This window comes from Sander lucioperca, chromosome 6 (genome assembly GCF_008315115.2).
Source record: "Sander lucioperca isolate FBNREF2018 chromosome 6, SLUC_FBN_1.2, whole genome shotgun sequence".
In the NCBI taxonomy this organism is placed as follows: Eukaryota; Metazoa; Chordata; class Actinopteri; order Perciformes; family Percidae; genus Sander; species Sander lucioperca.
The window spans coordinates 371,226-390,284 of record NC_050178.1 but is presented as its reverse complement, the minus strand read 5'-3'; the positions used below and the strand labels follow the sequence as shown (position 1 = coordinate 390,284).

The window sequence follows — 19,059 nt, the reverse complement described above, 5'->3', positions numbered from 1 at the left end:
ACACATTATATACAGTCAGTGCACAAATTACAGTATCAATATCAAGCAACTTCATTACAATTTTGCTGTCACTTTTTTTGTGACGAATTCAAGTGTGAGTTTTTGTAAAATGTGGTGTGTCAAATGTTTCCTATCGTCCAATAATATCAGAAAGCTGAATTGGGCATTGGCGCCATGGAAATAACCCATGCCAAACAAACAACTTGACCATTGTCTTTCAAGTCAGTAACAGACCGTGTAAATATTTGTGAAAGCACCAATAGTGAACCCTTCAATAATCGCCGCAATATCGACGCTGATGTATTTGGTCAAAAATATCGTTGATATTTGATTTTCTCCATATCACCCAGCTCTAAAATGGACTTATTCAGACATGACACCACCAACATGGTAATGTTAATTTTGGGGTCTCTGAGAAAACCTGCTAAACATTCTGCTGGTATAACATGCAACAAGACAACATCTTAACCATGGAGCCATCTCTACACTTAAGTGAAGTCTGTAATGAGCGGTACCTGTCTGCATAGATCATTAGAAGTGCATTGTGAAGGCCCATGTCTTCCATGTGAAGACTGCTTCATCATTCACTTACCAGATAGGCTACCTGACTCTTGAAGGCTCGAGCGTGGTACCTGCCCCCCCGACCAAACGTCCTAATGACGGGCGTGGAAATCACACCTCTGGGACGACTGCAAAAGAGCAAACCCAAGTCCACATGGTTTACAAATAAATAATCGGACAGGTAGATAAAGTGTACCTCATCTTCTTTCTGTACGTACCCTCTATTGGGTCCACCAACAGACACCACCTGAACAGGGAAGCCTCCTCTTCCTCGGCTGCGTCGAGTTCCCGCCCACTGACCCACCACGGTGCCTGCTATCTCCAGCTTCCCACCCTGGGACGACATCCGTTGCAGTCCTTGTAGGAGGAGGAAAAACAATGGTGTTAATCTGTGCAAGTGTTTCCCTTGCAAAAATACCTGCAGACTACTGATTGGTCGGAGAGAATCGTCACTAATCACTGCGTCATCATTGCTAGCGACAGACGGGGGTGTTCTGAACAAACCCGCCATTTTTTAATAGTTTAGCCAGCTGTGTTTTTTTTGCTGCCTCCAGCTCTTTAGAAACTAAGGGCCCTATCTTGCACCTGGCGCAGCACAAAGCCCGATGCAAGTGTCTTTGCTAGTTTAAGAACGACACAGTTGGCAGTTTCCCGTCCAGCGCCCACGTCATTTAAATAGCAAATGCACCTGCGCCCATCTGTGGCCAATGGACGTGCTGGTCTTACAGGGAGGTGTGTTCAGGTGAATTCTTGGCGTATTGCTATCTTGAGGCAGTGGGAAGTGATCGCGCCATTGACCAACAAAAACCTGTTCTAAAGTCAATAGTGCAGCATTTCATTGTTGTTTTAACAGCAAATTAGTAAAATGCGCCTAGGCTTGTGCACAGCACGCGCACACTATGCTTGTTACACACCCACACACAGGGAAGCGCAGCAGCACACAAACATGCACAATATTACAAATAAAAATATTACAGTGCAAATCCGCCATCGTAATAGCAATGCGCCAAGGTACAAACGCGCCTGACTTTTAAAGGGAATGGGAGATGATCTCTGATTGGTTTATTGCATGTTACGCCCACCGTTCTAAACTCCGGTGGATTTAAAGCGTAACTACCGTTTTTTTCAACCTGGACCCTATTTTCCTATGTTTTTGTGTCTAAGTGACTGATGGGAACAACAATCTTTGACATTGGTCCAGTATTAAGAGAGATTGCTGCGGTCGGCAGCGGAGAAACAAGCTACAATGAACCCCAGTTCTGAAGTATTTGCACAGGCTTCCTGTCCCTCAAAGAACTGATTTCAATTTCACTAAACGGTTTAGGGCCAAAATACATTTCTGATCTGCTGCTACACTATGAACCACCCAGACCTCTCAGGTCGTCTGGGACAGGTCTGCTTCCTGTACCCAGAGTCAGAACTAAACGGGGGGGAGCACCGTTCAGTTTTTATGCTACACATATCTGGAACAAACTCCCAGAAAACTGCAGGTCCGCTGCAACTCTCAGTTCTTTTAAATCAAGGCTGAAGACATTTCTTTTTTATGCTGCCTTTCTTTAAATAATTGTTAATTTCTTATACTGCACTGTTTTATTCTCGTATTTGATCTGTTTTTAATTTTTTTATTGTTTTTGACTGCTCTTTGTTTTATGTAAATCACTTTGAATTGCCCTGTTGCTGAAATGTGCTATACAAATAAAGCAGCCTTGCCTAAGTTAATAGACAATTGTCCAGCTTGTATTTACCTTCACAAAAGTGCTCGTTTTGCCGCTGACAGACTCAGATTAATATTCTGACATTATGGAAAGGATCACTACAGAGATAGACCTTTAAAACCTCTTTGAGACCTTTCTGTTTAACCAGAAACAGCTCTGAAGTCGCTAGCGCTAAACTCACCACACTCCATTTAAAAAAGCAATAATTTTAGCGTGTATAAAGCCAACATATTTTCACATGTAAATCTGTAAACTATGTGTTTATTTCAACCAAAACTAGAGCTGTGATGGTTTTTCATCGTTTTATTTTGTTTCTGTCGACTTTGAATGAAGTGTATTTTACGATGCTAAAATTACTGTTTATTTACATGGAGTCTGATGGGTTTAGCGAACGTAATTTCGCGGATGTTTTTATGTTTAAAAAAAGGATCTTTAACAGAAAGGTCGACCTCCTTAGAAATCCTTTCCATAATGTTGTCAGACACTTAACATATTAATCTGAGCCTGTCAGCGGCAAAACAAGCACTTTTATGAAGGTAAATACAAGCTGGACAATTGTCCTATTAACTTACATTGTAAATTGTTTCTCCGCTGCCAACTGCAGCGATCTCGCTTAATACTGGACCAATGTCAAAGATTGTTGTTCCCATCAGTCACTTACACATAAAAACATAGGAAAATCCAGGGTCCAGGTTAAAAAAAAACCAGTAGTTACCCTTTATGAGGACTATGGTTAACTTAAGGTGACCAGATTTCTGAGACAAAATCCGGGGACATTTTCAGCTCAGAAGCATAAATACCTCCAAAAAGGTCATGTTTTTATCTTTGTAAAACTTAAAACTGGTACACTGCCCCAGGGGGGGGGTCACATGGGTATGCTCCCCTGTAAGAAAATTTTGTCTATTTTAACATTTAAATGCATCAATCTGGTGCACTTCGAAAAGAAATTCAGAGGTTAGACTTGATTATTCTTATCTATGGATGGAAATATTTGTGCTGTAGCTTGAACTATTTTGCACTTCAGAATTTTAACCATGCACACACAGGTTGAATAGATTTTTTCTTCATATTTTTGCATTAATGTTACTAGGAAGTATACCAGTAGAAATATATATTCATATTTGTAAGTGGGATTTAAATATATATAGTAAGTGGGATTGTCTGGAATCTGGCAATATAATAAACATTATGGTGGGATACATTGGCTGACAGAAATGTCTGTGTTGACATAAATAGTTTACATGAGAATACATTATAATTTTGGCCCTTTGGCTGAGTCTCTGTCTGTCAGAGGGAAAGCAGGAGTGTGGTTGTGAAGAAGTTGGTAATTTCATGTCGCAGATTAACACTTTTGCATGCATTATATCCGTGTCACATTCTCATTAGGGACTGAGCCCCCCTAAAGGTCTGATCCTAGAATCGCACCTGCTGCTACTTCATACTTGTACTCCACTACACCTCAGAGGGAAATGTTGTAATGTTTACTGCACTACATTTATCTGACAGCTTTTGCTTTATTGCTTCACGCTGGGCTTGTTTCTGCAACAGCTCATTGAGTATCAGATACAATTAAAACTATTGAGGAAATATTTTCATTTGACGTTGGTCCAGTATTAAACGAGATCGCTGCAGTCGGCAACGGCGAAACAAGCTATAATGTAAGTTAATAGGACGTCAATTGCGCCACTTGTATTTACGTTAAAAAAAGTGCTCGTTTTGCCACTGACAGACTCAGATTAATATTCTAAGTGTCTGACAACATTATGGAAAGGATTTCTAAGGAGGTCGATCTTTTTGTTAAAGAGTAAGATCCTTTTTTAAATATAAAAAGTCGGCGAAATTGCGTTCGCTAAACCCACCAGACTCCATGTAAATAAACAGTAATTTTTGCATCGTAAAATGGCCATTCTAGAACATCTCTGAGCTCTGAGGCTTGCTCTGGCTGTCTTGTCTGCCTGTGCGTGTAGGGTGCACGACTATTTCATTCCAATTTCGGGTCTGTCAGTCACAGTGAAAACCGGGGACATTTCCGGGGACATCTCCAGCCGGGGACAGGTCACCGAAACCGGGGACTGTCCCCGGAAACCGGGGACGTCTGGTCACCCTAGGTTAACTGTTCCTCAGATCTCTGCAGGGTAAATCCAGACAGCTAGCTAGACTATCTGTCCAATCTGAGTTTTCTCTCACACGATAAAACAACTTTTGAACTTAAACATGTTCGACCAAGACGAGTTCCTTCCCGAGGCTATTTTGCAGAGGCATCGGGGCTCCATGCAGCGCTTAGCGCCGCCCAAGATTATTGTGATTGGTTTGAAGAAATGCCAATAAACCAGAGCACGTTTTTCTCCCATCTCGGAATGCTGTGTGGACTAGCCAGACCTTCCTCTGCAGCACTGTGGAGGAAGGTCTGGCAAAGCGAGACTAGGCCTCTGGTGATTCCCACCCCTAGTACCTGGTCTAGGACATAGCACAGGGAACACAAATATGAAATCTTTCACAATGGTTTAGGGAGGGATGTTAGAAACTAGCCGAATGAAAAATGTAGGAAATGTTGTAACCGTTGGTGGCTGTACTCACCAGGCATCCCTCTGCCTCGCCCCGGAGGAGGCATCATAGGGGGTGGGGGGTAGAAGGAGCCAGTCAGGGGGTAGAAAGGCATCCCGTGAGGAGGTGGAGCGGGGGGAAATGGAGGAGGATGGGGTGGCCGAGTGAAGTTGAGACCTTCCAGGATGCTCCTACGCATCGTCTCCACCTTGGCCACCAGCTCAGGCTGAACAGAGAGAGACCAGTGTAAACACCCACATCAACACGCGCACCATTTCTACTATCAACGTTTGTAGTACGATTGATACTGTAATACGATTGATACTGTAGCACGATTGATACTGTAGCACGATTGATACTGTAGCACGATTGATACTGTAGCACGATTGATACTGTAGCACGATTGATACTGTAATATGATTGATACTGTAGTACGATTGATACTGTAGTACGATTGATACTGTAATTTATACTGTAGTACTCTTGATACTGTAATACGATTGATACTGTAGTACGATTGATACTGTAATTGATACTGTAGTACTCTTGATACTGTAATACGATTGATACTGTAATATGATTGATACTGTAGTACTCTTGATACTGTAATATGATTGATACTGTAGTACTCTTGATACTATAGTACGACTGATACTGTAGTATGATTGATACTGTAGTACGATTGATACTGTAGTTCTCTTGATACTGTAATACGATTGATACTGTAGTATGATTGATACTGTAGTACTCTTGATACTGTAATACGATTGATGCTGTAATAAGATTGTCGAGATAATAATTTAACAAAACATAAGAGAGAAGCAGCACATCTTCATATTTCAGAAGCTTTACCTTTACAATGTTGTTACACATGAATAATAGATTAACCAAATATACTGTAAACCGTTGACACTTTTATTTAGGAAGGACTACATGAATAAAGTAAAGGATATGTCCTCTTCATATTACAGCGTTAAATATTTCTGTGTGTAAACTAAAACTGTAATATTGACCTTATGGTTGGTTGAACTAGGGCACTTCTGTCACTTTGTAATCTTACTTCTGTTGTAGAGCGGAATTAAGATTACTTCGCTTAGCGTCGCCAGCCCTATCATCCTTAACTTAAAACAGCTGTTTATACGTTTTAAAATTTTTGTTGGCGATAAAGTAACCGTTTAGATTCCCAATATGTGATTAGTTTATCCAAATGAGGCCTATTTGGAAATAAGCGCTGACGTTTTCAGAGCTGTGAGCTGCCGGCTGTGTGAGACCCGCCAATCAGGATTTAAAAAAAGCACACGTCGACAGAATCTTTGTAATAATACTATTACTAACAATAATAATAATCATAATAATAATGGGAGGAAAGACTGAAGGGATGACAGAAGTGATGGTGAAATAAAATTGCTGAATCATATAAAAGCAAATGTGGATTATGTGTTGTTTCTCCTGATGAATACAAAATATAATATATAAATATAAAGTATATAATAACAGTATTTAATGACACCAACAAACGGTGTAGAGAGAGACAGTACGAAGTGATTTCAGGCTAGAATTGTATTTTGTCCTCCTAGTCACTGATGGGAGTGTTTCCCATACATTGATGTATTTATTTGTAGTGACCTGCCAGAATATCAACATCCACATATGGATTTTCTGTTATTTCTACTATTTGAAATGGGTAAAATCATATTTAATTGTAGAGCTCCACACAGTGACCCTCATTACCCCGCTCTGCTGTCTCTCTGTTTATCCAGAGCTAACGTTAGCTAGCACCCTGTGGTCCTTCAGCCAGCCCAAACTCCAGCACTGGGGGTCACAGTGGGAGCGCTGACGGCAATAAGTAACAGGAGGTTTTCCGATCTGACAGATAGTCGGGGCGGTCCGGGATCAGACCCCATGTACCAGAAACCCGGTACCGGGGTTTGAGCTGGATGAATTGGAGTTGCTACAGGCGCTAACTGAATGTACGTATTCCCCCTCCAGGTCAGCTACAACCCAAAAAATATGATCTAATTCTGAGGGAGACACTGTGTACTGTAAAACCATCCGCTCGCCCACAGTGTATGCTAAATGTTCCCAAATTACAGTTATTGTTTAGAACGCCAACTAGCAATAGCATAATGCTAACTGGAAGAACAAATCCAATTGCATTTGAGTTTGGGCAGTATAAGGTGACTATGATCACTGTGCGTTCACTTTCTTGGGAGTGCTTGTAAAGGGGGCCGGGAGAGGGGGGTTTACGGGAACACATTTCAAATTAGATATAAGTCACGTTATTGGTTGCATTTGCAAGTTTTAACACATAGGCATAAATCAGACAATGCACAGGCAATTTAGCAAAATCCCACTGTCACTGTCAACTACTGCTGTAACAACTACTTCTGTCAAGTTTCATGTAAACAACTGAGTGACAACATGAAAGCCTGAAAGTGTGCACCCCATCCCCATTAGTACGACTTATAGCTTTGAGACTACTGACCTTGTGCTTTCAGCACCAAGGAAGACTCGGAGTCATCTAACTTCCTGTCTATACCCTCAGTGGAAATGTGTTTCCTTGTGTAGGTGGACCAGGCTTTCTTTTTTATATTTATATATTATATATTTTGTGATTGTTTATAAAAAATTTAACGGAGCGAGAAGATAACAGACAAAACCAAAAACTTAAATGGAACAAAAGACAAATGGGCTGGGCCGCATACGGACACAGAACTGATGGAGAGAGACGGTGGGTCTGACCGCCGGCTCTCTGCGCCACCTTAGAGCTATAAACCGTTTGCCTGTAGACGGATGTAAAACATTGTTAAAGCTAATAGTGCGTAGTTTCTGTCCTCCCCCCCCATGACGGGGTAATGTAAGTAATGACAACAAAACTGTCGGCGCGTCCACATGACACAAGCCTTCCGTGATCACGAACCAAACCCCCCCCCTCCCCCCCTTTCCACAGAGTGGCTAGTAGCCAAGGAGGACACGGAGGATTAAAAAAACATGGACTCTTCAGAAGAGGTTATTATCTTCGCTCAAGTTTCTGCCAGGGAAAGTCACCGGACGCCACAATCTTCTGAACATAGCCATACTGAGAAATACAGAGAGAGTTGTGTGGAGCTGATAGTCTTAATTAGCTTTGTAGCAACTCATTTGGCAACGGCTTGAATGCAACGGCCGTTCATTAATATCAAAAGTGACGCACTACAGCTTCAAGATCACACTAAGGTCTTTAGCAGCGATGTGTTTTGCGGACGTGTGGGTGGTGTGGATGACGCTACCTGACCATCACAGAGGTCAATGAGCTGGGCCTTCTCCCTGTTGGCCCGGATGAGTTTACTCTGAAGCAGCTTTCCGTCAAAGTACATCCAGGGACAGCAGTGCTCCCAGGGGACTGGCTGCCCACACGCGTCGTTGGCAAACAGAGCCATGTCCACGCCGCTCATGAACAGAGCAGCCAGCTGGACTCCGCGAGGGTCCAGGTTGTCCATCTGTGGAAGAGAAACATCCAGACTTAGAAAATGTCCGGATAAGAAAAGAAAAAAAAAAGGACAGTATGTTCTAGGGCTGCACAATATATCGTTGTTTTTTTTTTTTTAATCGTCATGGCGATATCAACCGGCGCAATAAACACATCGGGAAAGAGACTCAGAGATTTGTCGTGTTAGTTGAAAGAAAATATCAGCAGAAAACTGCACTTTAAAATGTAACTGTCATTCTTTTTTAGTGGTGCCTTTCATATTCAATTCAATGTTCAATAAAAAGAATATTGGAAATGATTCCCTTTCATTTGATTTAAATTCAACAAGCAGTTTGAGTATTAAAGCAGAATGCTGAATATTGTTCATTTATCACAGACGTAGTTGTGATATTCAACAACCTTATCGCATATTTTCCTCATATCGTGCAGCCCTAGTATGTTCCTCCACAGCCCCACTGAGCATTCAGATTAAGGAAGTGCAAAGCAAAGCACAGAGCAAGCGAAAGCAGCCCATTCACTCCCAGCTGCCAAAATAGAGCGCCTAATCCAGCCGAAACAAAGAGCCAGCAGACACAACCAGGATGTTGTGGCACAAGCGAAGAGCAGACAGAGATACACACAGACAGACCACAAGGACTCGTACAGCTTGTGTGGATGGTTTACATTAACAAAGGCCAAATGACAACAGAGCTCGGTCTGGGATGGGGTTGATAAAAACCATCCACACACGATAGGAGAACCCCTCAGAGTCACTCAAAGTTTGACAAAAAAATTACATCTTTTAGTGCAAAGCTACGGCTTTAGAAACAACACGCTCTTTGTACGAGCATGTTGTTGAGTCTGCAGAATATGAGGAGTGTCTACAGAACAACAAACTGACAGGAGTCCATCCAAAGTGACATTTAGGGCCCTATCTTGCACCCGGCGCAGCGCAAAGCCCGACGCAAGTGTCTTTGCTAGTCTAAGACCGACGCAGTTGTCAATTTCCCGTCCAGCGCCCACATCGTTTAAATAGCAAATGCACCTCCACCCATCTGTGCGCCCATCTGTGTGCGCCGGTCTTTCAGGGAGCAGACCTGCCAACCTTGAAAAACTTTTTTGAGTAGCAACTTACTGATTTATTGTTGAAGTTCTGTTTCATGAACACGGCGGCACGCACGTGAAAAAAATATGCCAATACCGCTGTCTTTGATGTCATTTTGGCTTGTTGGGCATCAGTATAGTAACATGCACATGCTTACCAATCACTTCACCTGGTCCTAGGACGTAGTCATTAGTCATAGCCCAGGTTACTTATGATCTCTATAATAACCTTACCCTCCATAATGTTCCTACAGTAGCCTACAGTCTTATAATAGTCTCCAAAATACTGTAATACTTTTATAGTATGTCCCAAAATACTAGGCCTATAGTAGCCTATTTCTATAAGATTACTATAATATTGTTCCAAAATTGGCCTACTATACGATTCCTATAATTCTTTTTCGTGATGGTTTGTACAGCCTAGGCTACAATGAAAAAGTCACGTTCAGCAAACAAACACGAACAACATACAGGGTACCCCCAGGATCCTCCAACTTAAATTCAAGGCTTTTTAAGACCTTTTTAATACCTTTTCAAATGAAATTCAATGCCAACTTCGTACCCATTCCGACAGAAGTATGAGGGGAAAATGTCAAATCTGTATACATTTTAAACCCTAGAAAATAATTATGTATAAGTAGGCTACTTGAATTAAACATTTTATTTAAATTATCAGTCATATTTAATACAATTTATTGGATCATAATATAATCCAATAAAATAAGATATATTACACTGCATAATAGGCACTTTTACTTTTGGTACTTAAGTATATTTTGATAATACTTTTGTACTATTACTTAAGGAAGATGTTGGATGCAGGACTTGTAACTGACAAGTAATTTGTAACTCTACAACACTGTTTTTTCTACTTTTATTGCAATACATGATCTGAGTAAGTCTTCCATCTCTGTAAATCACCAATAACAGTCGTGCATGAATACCTGCAGCTCTGCTACAGTAGCAGATAACCTTTAAAGTTACATGCCGGTCACATGGTCTCTAAACAGTCCAGTTACAGTGAAGTCCTGCACAGATCAACAGATGTTAAGAGTCCGGCGGCTGCTCGCTATGTTTGTTATAAGACACACACCGAGCAGATTAATGCGCTCACAGATCAAATCTTAGCAGATAATAAGCCGTTAGCCTGTTAGCTTGAGCTTTGTCTGAAGGCGCCGAGCGGCCAGCCAGGCTCCGACACACACCGACACATTCTGTACATCCTCCGCTCAGTTTAATCACTAACCCCCCGGTACCGGTCAGAGAGGCGTGTTTACTTTGTGTCTCTGTCCTCCGGTGCTTCCAGCGACGGGCTCCGGTCAGTTTTTAATTAGCCTTCAATAGTAACAGTTAATTTTGTTACGGTATGAACTTAATCCTAGGAGAGGCAAAAAAAAATACAAGACCTTTGTAACGAAATCCAAAACTGAGACGGCTACTGCACGTCAACTGTCAACAAGTGAACTCAAAGCAGTCACCTGATTTTCGCGTAGTTTAAAGTGACAAATCATATCACCGTATTTTTTATGTCAAAATGCGTATCTACTACGCAAAATGCGTACAGGTTGGCAGGTCTGAGGGAGGTGTGTTCAGGTGAATTCTTGGCGTATTGCTATCTTGAGGCAGCGGGAAGTGATCGCGCCACTGACAAAAACCTGGTCTAAAGTCAATAGCGCAGCACATTAGTAAAATGCGCCTAGGCTCGTGCACAGCGCGCACACACTATGCCCGTTACACACACAGGGAAGCCCAGCAGCACACAAACATGCAAAAGATTACAAATAAAAATATTAGGGTGCAAATCCGCCATCGTAATAGCAATGCGCCAAGGTACAAACGCGCCTGGCTTTTAAAGGGAATGGGAGATGACACTCTGATTGGTTTATTGTGTGTTACGCCCTAAACACACCTATGAATTAATGAAGACACTAAGTACAACCCTTTTGAACCATGCGCCCGGCGCATGGACCCTTTTTTCCGCCGTTAAAATGGCAAAAGTAGATTTGGACACGCCCTAAACACAGCTGTGCCATACGCTTCACGCCGTGCGCTTAGATCGTTGAAATAGGGCCCTTAGAGCCGTTAACTACATACAGACCAAGTGAGCGACTGACAGGATGGCAGATTGTGGCCTGGACGCGGATGACCTGTGTGTGGTTCTCAGACACTCCTCCTATAACAAACACTACACAATCACCTTCAGTTCCTGCAGCTGGTCAGGCTCATAAAGTTTAGGAGAAAGTGCTTGGGCTAGGAAAGCGTCAAGTTCATTACGACGCAAAATTCTTACTCCTGGCCAATGTAACATAAACCTGAAGCAAAACACAGAAGGTCAAAAGTGTTACACATACCAAAACGGTCTTCAGAAAATATCCTCAACTCCCTTTCAATTGACTTCCCAGGGGACTTGTGGTCTAAACAGGGTGTAGTACTCACCGCAGCACACAGCAGAGCACCAGGAGGGGCGTGGGGACGCTGCCAGGGTTCAGCATGGCCGGAGTGTCCGAGCGCATGCAGGCCAGGAAGGCTCTCATCCTGCGGTTCTTGTCCTCCACGGCCTTCCCCAGCCACAGCTTCTTCAGGTTGGGACAGGTCCACTCCCTGAAGGGCAAAGCCTCCACCAGCTCTGGAGTGTGGGGAGTCTTGCCTTTGTAGGCGGCCCACTCTTTGACCATGACATGTGTATCTGGGGGAGACAACATTTTAAAGAGATCAGGGCTTGGGTCAAGCGTCCAGGGATCTAGAGCCAGACTGATATTATCGGCGGTCCGATATTATCGGCCGATATTAGGCATTTTCCAAACTATTGGTATCGGCATTTATTATATATATATATATATATATATATATATATATATATATATATATATATACACACACCTTTAAGTTTGTATTTTTATACATTTTATTTTAGAGGTGCAACGATGAATCGATTAATCGATTAGTTGTCAACTATTAAATTAATCGCCAACTATTTTGATAATCGATTAATCGTTTGAGTCATTTTTTTATTAAAAAAAATAAGATTCCTCTGATTCCAGCTTGTTAAATGTGAATATCTTCTAGTTTCTTCTCTCCTTTGTGACAGTAAACTGAATATCTTTGAGTTTTGGACAAAACAAGACATTTGAGGACGTCATCTTAGGCTTTGGGAAACACTGATCCACATTTTTCATCATGTTTTGACATTTTTATAGATCAAACAACTAATCGATTACTCGAGAAAATAATCAACAGATTAATCGACTATGAAAATAATCATTAGTTGCAGCCCTATTTTATTTAACAGAACTTTAATATATTTTGATGTTCCTCTGTTCTGTTGTTACAATAAAACAAACTGCATTATCATTATTTTAGTGAGGACTCATAAATAACAAATGTATAACAAATAACTAATGTTAGGGAAATCCGTTTATGTTTTGTTACGCGTTTCTGGATTTGTTTTTTTAAAATACGTATCGGCCGATATATCGGAATATCGGATTTTTAAATCACCAAATATTAGTATCGATATCGGCCTCCTCCATTTTAACGTTTAGAAAGAATTACTCTCTGCCGTTCTGCAACACTCTCAGCTGCAAAGTGTTTGGAGTATTAAACCGGGGTAACATATGAAATGCAGAACATGAGAGCTGCAACAACGTCAATTAGTTGAACAGAAAATGAATTGGATACTAATTTGATGAGGAATTAATGACTGAGAACTTTCTCTGGCTCCAGCTCCAGCTGATTTGCAGAATGGAACGATCCCGATTCACAAGGTCCCGTTTTCCTTTAAATGTCGAGTAGAGATATTTCAGTTTCAACACCAACTTTGCTTGGATATGAAAGAGAGCCACAGAGAACTAATGCTGCAAATTGTACAAGGAACCCTCTGACCTGGTGCAATAATAAAAATATAATGTTTACATTGAGAATGGACCCCAAAGCGGTTACATTAATGTACTTTTTGTTTCACATGAACACACTACAGCAGTCAACACAATAAAGTGGAACTCTACACACTCTGTATAGTCAGTGAGTATTACGTAGCCAGAAAACATTGTGGGTGCTTTTCTTTAGTGCAGAGGGTGTGGTGCACTGTACAGTATATACCTAAAGTCATTCATCCTGAAAATGCCCATGGATTTCCCTTGCCAAAATTGAGCCTAACTTTGGCTCATCTAGTTTCATATAATAATAATAATAATAATAATAATAACTAGAACTGCAAGCAGTTATGACGGGGCCCAAGCCACCCACGCCAGTCGCCCCCGACGCCCGGGGGAGCGCGCGGAAGCGGAACCCGAAGCCGGGCGGCGGGGAGGCTAACGTGCGAAACGTCGAGAGGCGCGAGCCGCGACGCCTGCGGAACGTCGCCGTCGCAAACGTAGCGGTCGACGGTTCACCTCCAAGCGTGTACGGACCGCCTTTAAGAATGCTCTACAACAAACAACCTTCTTAACCCCCCCTGACCGAGGGAGACAGCGGAGAGAAATGAGAGAGTGACCGAGAGGGTGGAGGGGGGAGGCAGGCGTGGTGGTTGAAGGAGCGGGGGAGGCGGTCAAGTTGTTGTAAATGGCGTCACAGGCGCCGATTTATGTTTTCCTCCGTGGGTGCTTCGTGGGAAATTAAGCATCGATGCCACCGACGTAACCGATCACGCTACGACAGGTGCTCCACTTAGCACCAATTGCAATGTTTAATTGCACGGTATCGCCGCCTACGAATGGTGTTGATATTGGATTTAAAAAGTGAGAGAAAAGAGTTGCATTTGTCCACTGTGAAGGTTGTAGAAACTTTGTCAGGTGGGTTAAGAAGTTTGTTTATTGTAAAAAACCAAAGGAGCACGCAAAAATGAAAACAAAAACCTAACGGTATGAGGCAAACTTCAGTAAATATTAAGAAGTGTGAGCTGCAAGGTCTGTGGTATATTTCCATTGCAAATATCCCATTAAAATTGAGTAAAAGGGCCAAAACTGGTCTACGTTGATTATAGCGCCCCCTAATGGCCGATCTTCGCCAAATTTGGTACTGAGCCTCAGAGCCCCATGCCGAACGAGCACCACAGGTTTCGCGTTGATTGTATGTACTGTGGCAGAGATATTGCATATGCAAAGTTCCCATTCAAATGCATTGAGTTATTGGCCATAACAAATAAACGTTGATTATAGCGCCCCCTAAAGGCCGATCTTCGCCAAATTAGGTACAGAGCATCAGAGTGGCATGTTGAACAATGACATCAAGTTTCTTGGTGATAACATTTCATTTGGCCAAGATATGATATGATACGTGTGTGGTAGCTATCTATGAAAATTTGTTTGGTCCTCAAATGCGCATACTTTAACATAGCAAAATTCCTTGAGTAACTTTTGGTCAGGTCCATCTGGAGATGCTGCGTACTAGGTTTCGAGCTGATCCGTTGCACGGCCTAGGACGAGTTCGAAAAAGTTGGTTTTGCGCATTGCACGATTTTGCGAAAAAGATTTTCAGCAAAAATGGGCGTGGCCTATATCATGTGATTCAGCTTGATTCAAGGAACACGTGGATGTATGGTTTTCTAATGTGCGATGTGTAATGTGGGAGATAAAGGCAAAAAACCATTATAGCGCCACCTAGTGGTCCACATGTGTAATTTTTGGTAGGTGTGGTCCATGACCCATTGTCTATCTACCCTGTAAATTTAAAGTTGTTCACATTAGTGTAAGTGGTGAATCTAGACTTGGGTCCCATAGGCCACGCCCACTTTGACCCCTCAGTACCCCACTCTAGACATGGCCTCAGAAGGATCCCTAGATGGTGCCCATCAACTTTTGTAAAAATCAGATGAGCCGTTCATGAGATATAAACTTTTTGTACTTGTAGCGCCCCCTAGTGACCAATCTTTGTAAAACGCGTGGGGCACCTCCAGAGGGTCATGGCAAACAAGAATCTAAAGTTTGGCGTTGATAGCCTTTATTTTGGCCGAGATATGGCAAAGTTGGTGTTTTCATAGTTAGCTACACAAATTTGTTCGTGCGTAATATGCGAAATTTTTGTCCTATCAAAATTCTTTTCATTAACGTTTTGTTACGTCGGTCTGGAGATGCTACGGTCCAAGTTTCGTGCAGATCGGTCACACGGTCTAGGAGGAGTTCGAAAAAGTAGGTTTTTGATAAATTGCGATTTTTCACGCATAAAAGTCTAGGCGGAAATGGGCGTGGCCTATATCACGTGATTCAGGTGGATCCAGGGAACGCGTGGATGTATGAGTTTTGAATGTAGGGTGTACGGTGTGGGAGTTATAGGGAGTTATAGAGCCAAAATGCGGTTTTTCTGCTATAGCGCCACCTAGTGGTGGAAGTGGGTCAATTTTTGTGCCTGAGGTCCTTGCGGTGATTCAGACCATTCCTGAAAATGGCAAACCCCCACCATGTACGGTTTAGGCTGTAGTCGGAGTTTTACGCGGAGAAGAATAATAATAATAACTAGAACTGCAAGCAGTTATGACGGGGCCCAAGCCACCCACGCCAGTCGCCCCCGACGCCCGGGGGAGCGCGCGGAAGCGGAACCCGAAGCCGGGCGGCGGGGAGGCTAACGCGCGAAACGTCGAGAGGCGCGAGCCGCGACGCCTGCGGAACGTCGCCGTCGCAAACGTAGCGGTCGACGGTTCACCTCCAAGCGTGTACGGACCGCCTTTAAGAATGCTCTACAACAAACAACCTTCTTAACCCCCCCTGACCGAGGGAGACAGCGGAGAGAAATGAGAGAGTGACCGAGAGGGTGGAGGGGGGAGGCAGGCGTGGTGGTTGAAGGAGCGGGGGAGGCGGTCAAGTTGTTGTAAATGGCGTCACAGGCGCCGATTTATGTTTTCCTCCGTGGGTGCTTCGTGGGAAATTAAGCATCGATGCCACCGACGTAACCGATCACGCTACGACAGGTGCTCCACTTAGCACCAATTGCAATGTTTAATTGCACGGTATCGCCGCCTATGAATGGTGTTGATATTGGATTTAAAAAGTGAGAGAAAAGAGTTGCATTTGTCCACTGTGAAGGTTGTAGAAACTTTGTCAGGTGGGTTAAGAAGTTTGTTTATTGTAAAAAACCAAAGGAGCACGCAAAAATGAAAACAAAAACCTAACGGTATGAGGCAAACTTCAGTAAATATTAAGAAGTGTGAGCTGCCAGGTCTGTGGTATATTTCCATTGCAAATATCCCATTAAAATTGAGTAAAAGGGCCAAAACTGGTCTACGTTGATTATAGCGCCCCCTAATGGCCGATCTTCGCCAAATTTGGTACTGAGCCTCAGAGCCCCATGCCGAACGAGCACCACAGGTTTCGCGTTGATTGTATGTACTGTGGCAGAGATATTGCATATGCAAAGTTCCCATTCAAATGCATTGAGTTATTGGCCATAACAAATAAACGTTGATTATAGCGCCCCCTAAAGGCCGATCTTCGCCAAATTTGGTACAGAGCATCAGAGTGGCATGTTGAACAATGACATCAAGTTTCTTGGTGATAACATTTCATTTGACCAAGATATGATATGATACGTGTGTGGTAGCTAGCTATGAAAATTTGTTTGGTCGTCAAATGCGCATACTTTAACGTAGCAAAATTCCTTGAGTAACTTTTTGGTCAGGTCCATCTGGAGATGCTACCTACCAGGTTTCGAGCTGATCCGTCGCACGGCCTAGGACGAGTTCGAAAAAGTTGGTTTTGCGCATTGTGCGATATTGCGATAAAGTTTGTAAGCAAAAATGGGCGTGGCCTATATCACGTGATTCAGCTTGATTCAAGGAACACGGGGATGTATGGTTTTCTAATGTGCGATGTGTGATGTGGGAGATAAAGGCCAAAAACCATTATAGCGCCACCTAGTGGTCCACATGTGTAAGTTTTGGTAAGTGTGGTCCATGACCCATTGTCTATCTACCCTGTAAATTTAAAGTTGTTCACATTAGTGTAAGTGGTGAATCTAGACTTGGGTCCCATAGGCCACGCCCACTTTGACCTCTCAGTACCCCACTCTAGATCTGGCCTCAGGAGTGTCCCTAGATGGTACCCATCACATTTTATAAAAATCAGATGAGCCGTTCATGAGATATAAACTTTTTGTACTTGTAGCGCCCCCTAGTGACCAATCTTCGTAAAACGCGTGGCGCAACTCCAGAGGGTCATGTCAAACAAGAATCTAAAGTTTGGCGTTGATAGCCTTTATTTTGGCTGAGATATGGCAAAGTTGGTGTTTTCATAGTTAGCTACACAAATTTGTTCGTCCGTGATATGTGCAATTTTTGTCCTATCAAAATTCTTTTTATTACCTTTTTGTCAGGTCGGTCTGGAGATGCTACGGTCCAAGTTTCGTGCAGATCGGTCGCACGGTCTAGGAGGAGTTCGAAAAAGTAGGTTTTTGATAAATTGCGATTTTTCACGCATAAAAGTCTAGGCGGAAATGGGCGTGGCCTATATCCCGTGATTCAGGTGGATCCAGGGAACGCGTGGATGTATGAGTTTTGAATGTAGGGTGTACGGTGTGGGAGTTATAGGGAGTTATAGAGCCAAAATGCGGTTTTTCTGCTATAGCGCCACCTAGTGGTGGAAGTGGGTCAATTTTTGTGCCTGAGGTCCTTGCGGTGATTCAGACCATTCCTGAAAATGGCAACCCCCCACCATGTACGGTTTAGGCTGTAGTCGGAGTTTTAGGCGGAGAAGAATAATAATAATAATAATAATAATAATAATGAAGAGGAAAAATCAGTAGAAAAACAATAGGGTTCTACAGCCCTGCTGTATGAACGGCATAGCTTTGCTATTGCCCGTTCTTACAGACTCGGGCTTGGACCCCTAATAATAATGAAGAGGAAAAATCAGTAGAAAAACAATAGGGTTCTACAGCCCTGCTGTATGAACGGCATAGCTTTGCTATTGCCCGTTCTTACAGACTCGGGCTTGGACCCCTAATAATAGTGAAAACTTTTATTTATATAGCGCCTTTCATGAAACCCAAGGACACTTTACAGAATTACAGTGGCAAAGCTAAGGGAGGTTGTAGGCTGTGGTCTTTTTTTTGTAGGTGGACTTTTTAAGGCCCCACGGAACCCTATTATTTTGAACTGATTTCCTAAATTAAGAAAAGTTGATAGAACTAAAGCAGCGCTACAAAAAGAGCTTTCCAACCACAGGACTCACATTCAGGGAGGCAGTTCTTCCTCACGGCGAGTCTCTCCGCCTTCTTCCTGGCCTCCGACAGGCTGAAGAGCACACCGTAAACATATTGACGGATTGGCCGAAACAGCTGCACTGCTGCAGGCAGCTCTTTGTTAGCTTCATCTTCAATGGTGACAGACAGCTTTATCTCGCCCTGCAAAAGACACACTGTTCCCTAAATGCTGCACGGTGCTACAACTCCATTCACAAATAAGGTGTCTGTGAATGCCGAGCATCACTATGACTGGACATGAACACAGATAATGAAAAGGCTGTGACTGTCAAACATGTCCCCCACTGTACCTTGGTGAGCGCGTGGTAGATGTACGGGTACATTAGGCCCTTCTTGTGTCTGTGCTCGGCCACCCGCAGGACCTCGGGGGCCACGGCCGGCAGTGGTGGGATGGTGATGTCCATGTGGTTCCTGGTGGGCATGGAGAGCAGGCAGGGGATGCTCGCACACAGCTCAGCCTGAGGACAGATGGGACACAGCGCCCAAACTTTACCTACC

The 19,059-nt window shown here is 43.1% G+C and overlaps 1 protein-coding gene and 1 long non-coding RNA gene across 2 annotated transcripts in view; both read right to left on the bottom strand.

The window, feature by feature from the left end:
- Window positions 1-19,059, bottom strand: part of LOC116050241 (constitutive coactivator of PPAR-gamma-like protein 1 homolog) — a 37,891-nt gene that overhangs the window by 6,275 nt on the left and 12,557 nt on the right. The window contains exons 9-16 of the mRNA XM_031300219.2: window positions 18,852-19,019; window positions 18,531-18,702; window positions 11,809-12,058; window positions 11,570-11,684; window positions 8,090-8,299; window positions 4,854-5,046; window positions 780-918; window positions 593-689 (exon numbers count right to left, since the gene is read on the bottom strand). Of these exons, the coding sequence (XP_031156079.1) occupies window positions 593-689; window positions 780-918; window positions 4,854-5,046; window positions 8,090-8,299; window positions 11,570-11,684; window positions 11,809-12,058; window positions 18,531-18,702; window positions 18,852-19,019 (1,344 nt within the window). The remainder of the gene's footprint in view (window positions 1-592; window positions 690-779; window positions 919-4,853; window positions 5,047-8,089; window positions 8,300-11,569; window positions 11,685-11,808; window positions 12,059-18,530; window positions 18,703-18,851; window positions 19,020-19,059) is intronic.
- LOC116050242 lies at window positions 10,030-10,838 on the bottom strand. The gene is made up of 2 exons (XR_004105050.2): window positions 10,209-10,838; window positions 10,030-10,171 (listed from the first exon to the last, which is right to left on the bottom strand). It is a non-coding gene; the product is annotated as an uncharacterized LOC116050242 (long non-coding RNA).